The sequence below is a fragment of the Ostrinia furnacalis genome, unplaced genomic scaffold (genome assembly GCF_004193835.3).
Source record: "Ostrinia furnacalis isolate ACB-3 unplaced genomic scaffold, ASM419383v2 OfSCF1862, whole genome shotgun sequence".
Taxonomy (NCBI): Eukaryota; Metazoa; Arthropoda; class Insecta; order Lepidoptera; family Crambidae; genus Ostrinia; species Ostrinia furnacalis.
The window spans coordinates 664,548-677,342 of NW_021132101.1; the positions used below are offsets into that span (position 1 = coordinate 664,548).

The window sequence follows — 12,795 nt, forward strand, 5'->3', positions numbered from 1 at the left end:
CACAACCTTGAATGAGATGGACATCATACATTGGATCAGCCATCTCATGTTTCTTTACACGCTACCTAAACACCATTTTCATCGTTCAAGTAAAAACACGTAAGTGGTTTCACCCAAGTTTCACGATATTTTAAAAAATATCGTTACAAATAAACTAAGATACTAAAAAACATTGAAATTGGTTCCTGCAATAATCAATGTAACATTAAGCTACAGTTAATTTCTCGTTACGTAGAAAGGAACGTTTCAAAGTATTGCATCAGAAAATTACTGTGCTAAAATCTCGTGCTGAATTCTCTTTCGTATCATTCATCGGAAACATTCATAAGTGTACACGTGTTATTGGCAATTTTACAGAAATTACGTGGTTTTTGTTTACTAGTAAACAGTTTCTTTTGCTGCTGCTTTGGGTTGTAAAAAGCATTGGAAATATTTAAAACCTTTGAACTTAAATTTTTAGCGCAACTGATTGTTCTAGACAGTCTTCTGGAGTTCTTTTAGTTTACTTTTATTTAAAACTTGGTCTTATTAACTGAAAGTTACTAAGGCCGTCAAGGTGGATTTATTACTTTGCAAATCTGATTAGTAAAGTAAGTGATTGAGAGAAAAGTCCGCCGTAAGTTTTAACATGAGATACGCGTACATACAACAAAACAATATTTTGTTGAATAAAGTGTATACAGGCACTACGCATAATTTGAAGCAAATTCAGGTGAATTTGCGTCGCATCAATTACTTGTGTCAGAGAACCGACAAGGTTAAGAAGTTTAAGACAGTGATTTGTAGAAGACACATAAAAATGTAAGTATCTTTGCTTTTCCTATGTAATGAACCTACAGTCAACAGCACATCAGACTAAGTAATTTTTGTTGTAAAATAACTTATTAAAATTACGATGAAGTACTACATACCTAAGCATACCTATTATAATAAAATTGAAACTTGATGTTCTGTCGTCTGCACGTAAAACTTCAAAAAAATTTTTAAGAATTTCGCGGGCCAAATTGCTACTTCCGGTATCCTTTCGAAAACTCAAAACAAGTCTAAATTCTAATTAAAAGAGTGCAAATGTATGACTCAATTTCATTTTTGTAATAAATAAAATAAATTAATAACACGTGAATTGGTAATTTTATTTAGCACTTCTTAGTTCGAATCAAAGGTTGATGAGTTTCAGAAAGTTACCGCTAGATGTCGCTTTAGACAACAACTGTATTGTATCGTAATCGGGCCCAGCTAAGATTTAATATTGTCAAGAGTTGATAGGTATTTTTATCAAAGACTAGATAATTTCAATAATTTGTTTAGCACTACTACTGTCTGATAACGTGATATTATCTATTAAGTTTCTTCCAAGTAATAAGTTATGACGTCATTCCTAAGATAATAACCGAAGATTAAAATATAATGATTGATCAATCAAGTCATAATATACCGACATAATACATGAATCATTATTATGGTATACTTAGATAGGTACAGTATTTCCCTATTTCATCACATTAAAGTGATGATGGCCGATAGTTGCCGATAGATGGCCATAAGCCCACAAATGCCCACAATACACATCCCCAAATCAAGAATTTGTTCAAAATTCTATTCATACCTGTTCAAAACTACAAACTGCTAAATCATTTTGCGCGGATTATACTAAGATTATGATACAATGAGTAACATTTGCCACGTCTTACACTTCTCATGTCGTTCACCTCTTCGAGCCGGAAAAAAACGACATTGAAAACTTAATTCACATTCAAACATAGATTTTTTCCTGTGATTGGTCTTAGCTAATTTTAGATTTGTTTGAGAATCGGGTTTTAACTTTTAACGCGATTTCCAATGGGTACAAACTTACAACGGGCCTTCGACCCCTTATTTTAGTTACTCTTGATGAAAACGACGAAGTTCTTGAAACTGCGTAATAAGAAGATTAAGTATGTATTCACACTAGTATTGCCAGGATGAGCCACATCAGTTGAAGAATTGAATTAGTCATTACGTAGCTACCCATATGGTGGGACTCCAGGTTGCCTGATTCAGCTCAGTATCTTCAGCATTTTTCAATCAGCTAATAGTTAATACTACCCGTATCCATATTCAGGCTAGCATTGTCTGTTTCCATTAGCTCGATCTCGATCACACATCGTCCATTTGCGACGACAGTGTGACATCTCCTATGTTAATCTAATTGAAGATGTCACACTGTCGTCGCAAATGGGCGACATGCACTATCTGTAATATCTCAATAAACATTGTGTTTAATTTATCAATGAAGTTTTTTTTTCTTTAACTGCTGCCAATACGCAACTTATACTTGCGTCTTATCTTAATGTTCAAACGAAGCGACAAGCATGAGCATGACGAATATTAACTCAACTTTAGTAGCAGGTAAAACAATACCTACCTACCAATTCAAAACATACGGTTCGTTGACTTGATGCGTGCTTGATGTCTTCTCAATTTCTCATGTCCACAAAGAAAGATGAATAAAATTATCATACTTTAAATTCAATACAATTATTCTACATAATCCTTTTGATTTCTGTCTTCTCCTCCGGTTATCTGGAAGAAAACCTTCCCAGCATTAAGACCGTCTACTGTTCCGAGTTATTTACTTGTTGTTCTAATTGACAGTTTTTATTGTGCTACCATGTTAAGTATTCAATTTGGACAGAATTTGCGTCGCAGCAAGATAATTTTAAGTGTTTATAAAAATAAGATAAGCCTACTGATAAAATCTAATACCTTCTCTGCGAAAATTGTAAACAAAAACCTAAAACTATATTCTAGTAATAACAACAGTTCTTTACAATGTTTTGGAACTCATCCAAATTTGTGTCAACCAAAATCGACACGTCAACTTCTTGGAATGAATTCATTTATGCATACCACGTTCACTTTTAGAAAGTAAAAGCCAATTTCTGCGGGATTTTCCTTAAACTTTGCTTGGGTTTAATTCCGCCGTAATAAGGATATTGGCCCAGAGATGGTTCCACGTGAAAGTAGTGATCATAAATGGGTATTAAATGGACCCAAAATGCCGTTCTAGGTCCTTTAAATCGTGAATTTTCCAAACGTAGGCCTATAATAGCGTTTCCATGAAATTGAGATGGGTTGTTGGCACGTTTCCAAAATAACTGTTTTTCGTACGGGTTTTCAATAACAACTACGCAGTTAGTTAAAAGTTTGTAGAGATTGACAATTTTTGGTTTTATCTTAACATGCTGTATTTACCTAACCAAACTTATCCAGTCTGCACTGGTCTAACATTGTGTGGATGATGAAATTCTGATGGGAAACGCTATAGAAAATGTTTTCCAGGATTTTTGATTTAATTTATGCAACCCTTTTATCCTATCTAGATCCAGCTCTCGAGAACCTCAAAACTAAAACCACGCGTTTATTGGATGTGTAATATGTATCATAAACAGCAGCAGCCAGCATATTCAAATCGAAATTATTGATTTGTCACGAATACCAACATTATCTAGCGGATTCTAGCGCGTTAACAATCTAGACTTGTAACTTGTAAAGGCGATTGGTCGCGCGCGGGTGATGTAAGTGAAAAGCGCTTAGTCACTCCGATATGGTATTATCTTTGCGCCTCGGCGCCAACGAGGGGCTCCCATTGGGGGAGTGATGACGCAGCATGAATCCTGCCTACGTAGAGCCAACCTAGATCGATACGTTCATACGTCTGTGTCTGCCACTTGGCACGATGACGGTGAAGGTCGTTCACATAAGTAACCGCGTTAACTTGAGTTGTGTTGTGGAGACTTGTTGTTAGCACTGCTACTGCCAGTCATTGCCTGATGAGACTAAAACTTTTGATTTTGGTTTTTCACCTCTTCAATCTACTTCCTATGATTGTGAAATTACTTATTGTACCTACTCTATCTTCCTGTCTGTCTATTTTCATTACATGGTTTGTTTAATTCCATGTAGAAATACCTGCGTGTACCAACGCCAAGACATCCCTTGACAACTTTTAGCCATCCAAGTTAGTCTCTGTTAGAAGAACACCCATTAAAATTGTTGTCTGTCGTTGCTTTTGCCGCAAGTTTCCGTAGAGTAGGTAGAAAAGAGTCTAATGCCCGTTTACACCATCAATCACTAATTTTTAAGTGACCCCTATGACAACAAAATTCATATTATGTGTTACCATAGGGGTCACTTAAAAATTAGAGATTGATGGTGAAAACGGGCACTACCTACTATTCCCGACGATTTCCTAGAAAGCTTATCCAATCTCATTTGCCGCTGGATTAGATTAGATGGTCTTGCTCCCGCAGTAGAGACCACATGTCCTAAAATACCTTATAATGATAAATAAGTTGTTTTTCTAGTTAGTAACAGGGTTTATCCCTCCCTGGAAATAAATCTAGAAATGTATTATTCCTGTGAAAAACCCGACAAATATAATGAGGTAATGTTACTACCTACCACCACGGACAGATAAACATTGTTCATTATTTTCAAATGATGTGCAAATATTTATGCGCAAATGGCGCATTTAGGTGATTGTGATAGATTACTTAAAGTAAAATAAAAACACGTCATTTCTAAAAATAAAACAAATGGGCAAGAGTCAAGTTAATGATCTGCGGTGATAAAAATATTTTTACGACCGACATGATTTTAAAAACTTCAGTCAGAGACAGGATCATGAGTAAACGAACTTATGTAGATAGGATCATAATTAAATAGATAATGGTTAGGTACCAGTAGGTAGGTGTTATATTGGCCAAACAGATAATTATGAATTTCATTTTCCAGAGCTACAGTACAGTAATGAAAATTCTAGTAGGTTCCTTACAATAGCTACCTAATTAAAATAAGTTTCACTAGATTACTATTAAAGATGTAACTAATAATATCCAGGCCTACTTATTTAATGATTTCTTAATCAGATGCTAATCTCATACTCCTTGAGACGGATATTTGTTTTGTACCTACCTTGTTTCCTTGTGTTTTCTCATTTCAGTCTGCCTATATTATCTATGCTAGAAAAATATGACTAAACATAATATTGTTAGGTATAATCTTCACCATAATTATTGTAGGACAATGGACCTTTTCCGGAACATAATGGTGCAAAATATATTAAACGTTAGATCAAAAAAAAATTTTAAGCCCCTACCTATAATTATTTTAAAATGTGCGCCTCAAATCGTTACGGGCAATGGTCACGGCCAGCCGTACTAAAAATAGGATCACTAGGATATGTATCCTACTACATGTGTAGTACACAGTGTTTTGACCTATTATTATGTGGCCTTGAATACTGGTGATTTGCTATGATAAATAATAATAGGACTAGGTATAATTGAAAACTAAGCCTGTACGCCTGGCAAATCTAAGTTAGCGTTGAAAATTCCAAAAGTGAATTATTTTTCACCAAAGAAAACACAGAAAACAGGTAAAAATTCTAACTAACAAACAATGGATGAAAGTCTGAAATAAATGATTTATTATTAAAAAAAAAACAGCAAAATCAAAGTTATTTGATTTAAATTGGATAAGTTCCTGCATATTCATTGATGATCAAATTTTAATAAGTAAGGTGTCTTTAAAAACAATAAGGAATGTTAAATAACTTTTTTAAAACTTAAGATATCTAGGTTACGTAGCAGTTGGTGATATAAACTAAACTAGGATAATTCGATCGATATGGAGAAATTATATTATCAAACTGTAATTTTATCCTTGATAGTCTGGACATTTGAGTCTCACACTCAAATCTCAAAGTTAAAAGTTGGCAAAACATTCTATTGTTTTGCAAAGCAATGTTTGTTACATTGCTGATGAGTTGTGTGAGTCATACAAGAGAAAAACACTATCAAAAAGTACATTCCTCCTCTTTTGAGCGGCGTGAATCCCCGCGCTATACAGCTATAACAAAAAATGTATAGCAATCAATGTGGAAACGCTAATGGTCTTGTGACTGTCGAAACTAATTCACCGCATTGGTTGTTCGAGTTGACGTCATGCGGCCCGGCCAATGGCAGCGAAGCGTGGATATTTTTAGAACGCACATGTCGAATAGAGGGGATTGAGGAAAACTGTAGCTGCGACTTGAACGCGATTCTTGCACAATATTTTCTGAGCTCAGACGCACCACACGTGTGCTACGCGCCGTAAACTTTCATAGTACAAGCAAGTTCGACACACTCAAGCGGTTTGAATATTATTTAAAAAAAAAATCGCGCACGCTTGCTATATTTCTAATTTTTAATTTTAATTTATAATCAGTGATATACTTGCTATTGTGACTGGCAGGCGTTACATTATATGTTCGTAACTCGGTGAGTTTTCAACCAATTCGTGTACTTATTAGTTTTACTTCTACATAATATTTTAGTTTTTAATGTATTTTCATTCAGTGAAGTGGTGTTTTGTACAAATAGCATAATGTTTGGTAAATTTTAAATAGTTTTTATTTGTATTCTTGGCATTTTTAACTATTGCACCATATTTATTTTACGTAACCAGCACCTTTCGGGTCCTTGAAAGATAAGATGGTGTATTTTGGGGGCTATAAAGACGAGTTTTGAGTGCGTGTTGTGTTGATCTCCCTAAAAGAAACAAGTTGAAACTTGTCAGTACGCAGTTCAGTCACGTTTTGTATGTGGGAGGAGCTTACGTTGGCTTCTCGTCAACAACTCTAGTATTTGCGACTCTATGCAAGTAGACATAAGATTCCTTGCTAAATACAAGTCTTGACATGTGACATAAATGGGTTCGCTTTCTAGAAAATTCACGCGTTATTTTGAGGGTCATCCATCGCCTGCTCTCGATAGTTAAGTTGAAGGATTTTCTAAGTATAAATGTCAATGCTAAAACTGATCATAAGAATCTTAATAAGAATAGACAAATAGGCAAACTGGAAATACCTAGTTCTTTTCTGATGGGTATGTGATGATCATAAGAATTTCCAGTTAGTTTGGTACATCATTGAGCATTTAGTGATCAATGATCACATAGCCGCCATTTTGTGTGGATCATTATCATAATAGTAATAGATATTCCAATTATGATGTAGGTACCTACTTAGTGTACCCATATCACCTGAAACAAAAAATTAAAGAGTTCATAATATAAATAAATAATAAATAAATAAATAAATATCCTTGGACATTTTACACTGCGCTTCTAGTCCCAAACTAAGCAAAGCTTGTACTATGGGTACTAGACAACGGATATAAACATACTTAAATACTACTTAATATGCCTACAATTAGTTGATTAAACACTGACTTTCATGGACTGTGGTAGGAATTGTTATCGTAGTTCAATCGCTAATGGATCGAGGTCGACCTCCCACCACCCACGATAACATTTTAGATATATTAATAATAACTACCTACATCGTCGATTTAAATATCCGTGAATAGGTTTTATAGTTCCTATGGCGACAGAACGCTTAGCTGTAGTGAAATAAATTACTAAAGTTACTTATTTTTTTGTTTCAGGCCTACAGTCAGCACCGTTTCTTGGATAGCTGCCTAAAGAGCTAAGATTTCATTAGGAGCTCAAGAAGAGTTCAATCAAGTAAGTACCAGTTAGCTCCATTTTCCACTTAACATTCTATTTTACAGAACATCAAGAAAAGCAAGAGAAGAGAAGAGAAAAACAAACGTCATCAAAATTAACAACTTATTTCTTTACAGAAGTAGATCAAATTCAAATGATAAAAAAGTCGGGGAAAATAAAAATTGCTTTAAAATAAAATAAAATCAAAAGCAATAATTTTTGATAGATATTTCATTCCCTATCAAAAATATAATTTTTATACAAAATAACGTCATTTTAAAGCTTAAAATGACATAATAAAAAATTTTTTTTTGATAGACTAAAATTTAATTCCCTATCAAAAATATAATTTTACACAAAATAATTTCATTTTAAAGCTTTTTTCTATTTAAATTGACAAATAATAATCTACATTGTTATTTTCCAGAAATATTATCATAAATTTATCCCCAACGAATAACATTTATCATCACTTTAAAATTGTGTTGTTTTTTTAATATCTTGTTCATACATTCTTTGTCCTATATTCCCTATGTCACCATCCATTAATACAATTGTTTCATGATCTCATTTTGCATGCTTCAAAAAAACATCCATTGCCACCCTTCATTTCCATTCTTCTACACAGGTATCAATAATAGGAGCAAGCCGTTGTTCGTTGCCGCAAGCTGCATACTTTAGTATGCAGATAATGCACTTTACAATAATAATTTCTAGATGTAGATAATTGTAGTAGATAAGTCTCATTTGCACTCTGCTCTCAAGATGTAAAACGTGACATAATGAACACCACCATCACGTTTATATTACATCGAGCAGCTAGTTTTAAAGGTACATAACATTTCCTGTACCAGTAATCTAGTCCCATTTAACTTCCATTAAGCCATATTTTTTAAGCATTTTTCCTATCAATTAGTTTAGTTATGTTAATTACGATTAACGTTAGATATTAATTACAAGTTAATTAGAGTGTAATTAAGATACCTGCGTAGTTTAACGCTTCTAAAACTAACCTACACAGTAAGTTACAATTACATACAATATTAACATACTAATTAAGCTTGGTTGTTGGAAATTAAAATAAGTAGAAAGGCTGTGATATGAAAACCGTACTGATCAATCAGAAGTCGCTCGCGGCCATCTTGCAATCGTCTACTTTTCTACTTGTTTTCGATTACATGATTTTGGATGGTGCCATGGACTATTAGTTATCATGGGCAGGTGACCATTATGTTGATTGCATAATCCAGCAACTGATATTTATATGAACATATAAAAATATTCTTAAATAATATATATTATGACAAAGAAAAATAAAATATGCAATATCTATTTTATTTTAATATTTATGCAATCACCATTTCAAGAAAACATGAAAAACACCTTTTTATTTCTAAAAGACATCCACATTCCATGAAATTACACACATAAAAATTTACAATATCGTATTACATATAACATACAAACAAGACATACATTTTACAATATCGTATACATTATACATTTTATCATACACACAAGAGCCATCACACCCATTTCAATTCTTTTTCCAAATTCTGCCATTTATAAAATGTCCATCATCCTTGTCCCATAAAAATTCTTGCGGTGTAAGCGACTTTCTGGAAAATTTTCAGATGGAAATATCCCAACTGAAATTGCTTCCAGTACGATTATTGCATCTAGATGAACTAGTTAATCTGGAATTCTATAAGAATCAAGAAAATAAAAATTAATGAACACAAACTAACTGGATGTAATAATCGTTCTGCTAACCGATCACCACCATCATGCTTAATATGATCTGCACAGTATGTTACGTCGTATCATTTCTTTTTGTAGTTCTATTCAAAATGGTTGCTCAAAAGATCACCTGTCCGAGTCGGAGCGACGATATCGGAAATCAGTACATCTACTCAGACACCGAAAGATATGGTTTTTTCGCAAACGAGTCACAAAACTCGCAGTCTTTTGAAAGTGGTAGACATAGATCATTTAAAGTCAAACAAGGAACAGCAGGAGAACGGCGGCGGCACAACCGGAGTGATTACCGGCGGAAACAAAGAACCGTTGCCACAATCGCTAGCGCCAGCGTCAAGCACCAGCTTTTCAGAGGTAAGGCAGACGTCGGGTTCTGTGAGTACTTAAGAATAAATGTAACATAATTCTAAATAAGCTATTATAAGATTATTTTTAGTATCCCGAAATAACTCTGAATCATTACTAACATTATGTAATTGCTTTTCAGGAATTTTTGAAACCGGAACCAGCGTACGAGAGCACAATGTATCACGAGTCGGACTACGGGTTCTTCCAAGATCTGGAGCAGTTGTGCTTCGATCCCGCCAGGGAAGAACAAGTACAGACCATTGGTAAGCATCTTACTTCTTCCGAAGATAAAAGTAAAGATTATAATTATTATAGAGAGGATTACAGCAATGTATTTTCTTTCTCAGATTCTATTAAAGTCACTAAAGAAAGGGCACACAACAACGACACTTTACACACACCGTATTCACCCCAAGATTGGGAGACATTCGGCCCTAATTCCCCAGCTCAAGCGAGCATGTATTGCATCACCCCGCACGATTCACTCTCCCCAATGGCGGACGAGTTCGTGCAACTAGACAAGCTGTTGCCCTCGATAGAGGTCGACACTTACGATCAGAACAAGTACCAGGAACCAACCCTGGACTTCAACAACATGCCGGTGGTGTTCGGGGATCTAGTGGCGGAGAGGATGGCCGACGTGGGTACCGTGCAAGTCATGGACCCGGACGGCTGGAATTTACAACACCAGGAGTTCAGCAAACAATACACTACCACACACAACATACTGCCCTTCATCGAAGAAGAAGAAACAATGGATTCTAGATTAGTGACTGTTAAACCAGGGGAGCTGGAGAATGATTTTACCGTTAGCCGATTCATACTTGGCAACGAGTTGGGAGAGGAGGCCGATAAGAAACCAGAAGCGGAGAAGCGGCTCGGGCTGTCGGTGAGCATCCCGCGCACCGTGGCCTGGGCCGGCGACGTCATCAGCACGCCGGACATCGTCACCTACGTGGAGCAATTGGAGAAGGAGGAATGCCCACTTTTAGACACCGTAAGTATTATCGAACAATTAAAGCAGGGTAACAGGGGTATGTGGGGTAATATGATAGTCATTGTATCACAAGCGATAGAGTCGATATACAAATTTCACTTTGATCAATTTGACAATTCAATTAGTATCTCGATATATCCTGTCTCCCCCTAATTGTAGAATATTACCGTAGAAAATTATAATAAACATCTTTTCCTTTTGTTACAGACTTCACACAGTGAGTGGCCGACGGAAGTTGTGGAGTTGGAGCCAACATCGCTCAGTCCAGCAATCAAGTCTCCGAAAATGGAATACCAGCCCATCACTCCTAACAGCGAATCTCAAGTTGAATCAGACAACGAAGAAAAGCCTTACTCCAGCAGCAGGAAACGGCGTCACAGCAGTGAAGATTCAGATTACACGCCTGATGTGGAATACACGCCTCGCAACAACAAGAGAAAACCTAAGAAGCCTAATATTCCAATAAAGGACATGATAATGGCGTTAGAGGGGTCTCAGCAGCTGAAGAAGGCACGCCGCGGCCGCCCGCCCAAGAGACGGGAGAGCACGGTCTCGACGTGTAGCATCGACGACACCACGTCCAACGTCTCGACCCAGGAGATGAAGTACAGAGAACTTAGGGATAAGAACAACGAAGCGTCCAAGAGATCTAGAATGAATAGGAAACTCAAAGAATTGCAAATGGAACAGTTGGTTTTAGATTTAGAAGATAGAAATCAAAAATTAAAAGTAAAAGCAGACATATTAGAAGAAATGACGAAAAAGCTGAAAGAGGCTTTGATGACGGCAATTTTACAAAAATGAAGGAATTCTGGCTTGCAGTTTTGTAAATTTGAGAACTTGATTTGCTCGCTTTGAGTTTCTAGCTCGTTCGGCAGCTAGTGTAGATACACATATCTGTATACGACGACCTCTGCCATGTACTTGGTTGGAAAATGTAGTCGTTGTACATAGATGGTGTTTGTGGTTTGTGTTTATTAACACAATGTGGGTTATGGATGCTTGAAAATAAACAGGGATATGATAAAAATACTAAAAAGTAAAAAAAAAGCTTTCATTGTTTTAGAAATAAGATTTACATTATTTTAGTAGACAGGCACTTACCTAATTCTAATGATAAGTAGTGCCAGAATTGTGTAACTTTAACTTTAAAGCTTCTTCATCTAGTTACTATTGGATTATATAACGTAATTAAACATAAAATATTAATAACATCAAAAAAAATGTTTAAATATAAATTGGTTATTTTCTTGCATGATATTCAAATAAGTTTTATCACTATTGTTTTATATTTCAAATAAATGGTTTTGATTCTTATTGAACTCTTCATTTTCCACATAGTTTATTTTCAAAGGGCGTAAAATGTTTAGGTAGTTGCATCCAAAACGCCTAAGCTTGGCTTAACAATTTCAACGACTGGTGACGATTAGGCATACTGTCAGATGCGTAGGTATATATCTTAGGGTAGGGCTTTTAAACTCAACAAGCACAGAAACCTGTGATTTGCTGTGCATTTTTTTTAGATCAATACTTTTTAGGGTTCCGTAGTCCTGAAAAGGAACCCTTATAGTTTCGATGTCTGTCTGTCTGAGCCTGTCCGAGGCTTTGCTTGGATTTGTCCGAAGTATTGGCACTAGAGAGCTGTAATTTTGTGGAGGTATGTATATTAATCACACGCCGACCAAACGGTAAAATAAAATATTGAAAAAAACAATTTTAGGGTAGCTCCCCTGCATATAAAGATAGGGATGATTTTTTTTTCATCTTCTACCCCATCGTGTTGGGGTATCGTTGGATAGGTCTTTTAAAATGGCTCCGGGCTTTCGAAGACTATTTCCTTATCTAATAAGGCCATCTAAAAATCAACGGTGTGCGCCTACTCTAAAGAAAATTGATACTAGACCGGAATAATAAAAACGAAACTCATTAAAATTAGGTACATTTACACGTCCACTGACCATGAGACAAACTTTTGACCTCATAGCAGACTTCTGTCAAGTTCATGATGAGGTTTGGACTATGTTAGTGTATTTTTTGAAAGTACGAGTATTATAGGAATAGGAAAATATTATATTTACTATTTTTTGCTATCAAACAAAATCATTTTTTTAGGGTTCCGTACATCAAAAGGTAAAAAAGGAAATGTGCATCTGTACCGA

General features: G+C 35.4%; 1 protein-coding gene across 3 annotated transcripts; it reads left to right on the plus strand.

Moving 5' to 3' along the window:
- Positions 1-341: 341 nt before the first annotated feature.
- On the plus strand, positions 342-11,823 carry Cbz (chorion b-ZIP transcription factor). Of its 3 annotated transcripts, none has more exons than XM_028306099.1 (6): positions 342-801; positions 7,473-7,551; positions 9,373-9,645; positions 9,779-9,902; positions 9,987-10,636; positions 10,844-11,823. In XM_028306099.1, exons 3-6 carry the CDS (start codon positions 9,463-9,465, stop codon positions 11,438-11,440), a joined length of 1,554 nt encoding a protein of 517 aa, XP_028161900.1. In that variant the 5' UTR covers positions 342-801; positions 7,473-7,551; positions 9,373-9,462; the 3' UTR covers positions 11,441-11,823. The 3 variants fall into 3 exon arrangements, with proteins under 3 accessions (XP_028161900.1, XP_028161899.1, XP_028161901.1); XM_028306098.1 differs by lacking the exon at positions 342-801 and adding an exon at positions 6,059-6,305; XM_028306100.1 differs by lacking the exons at positions 342-801; positions 7,473-7,551 and having other exon boundaries at positions 9,354-9,645.
- The last annotated feature ends 972 nt before the right edge of the window (positions 11,824-12,795 follow it).

Bases quoted from the DNA above. Each gene is read 5' to 3' on its own strand.
- Cbz (XM_028306099.1), top strand. From the start codon at position 9,463: ATGGTTTTTTCGCAAACGAGTCACAAAACTCGCAGTCTTTTGAAAGTG. The intron at 9,646-9,778 runs GTAAGGCAGACG...ATTGCTTTTCAG, and splicing joins CAAGCACCAGCTTTTCAGAG to GAATTTTTGAAACCGGAACC. The intron at 9,903-9,986 runs GTAAGCATCTTA...TTTCTTTCTCAG, and splicing joins AGAACAAGTACAGACCATTG to ATTCTATTAAAGTCACTAAA.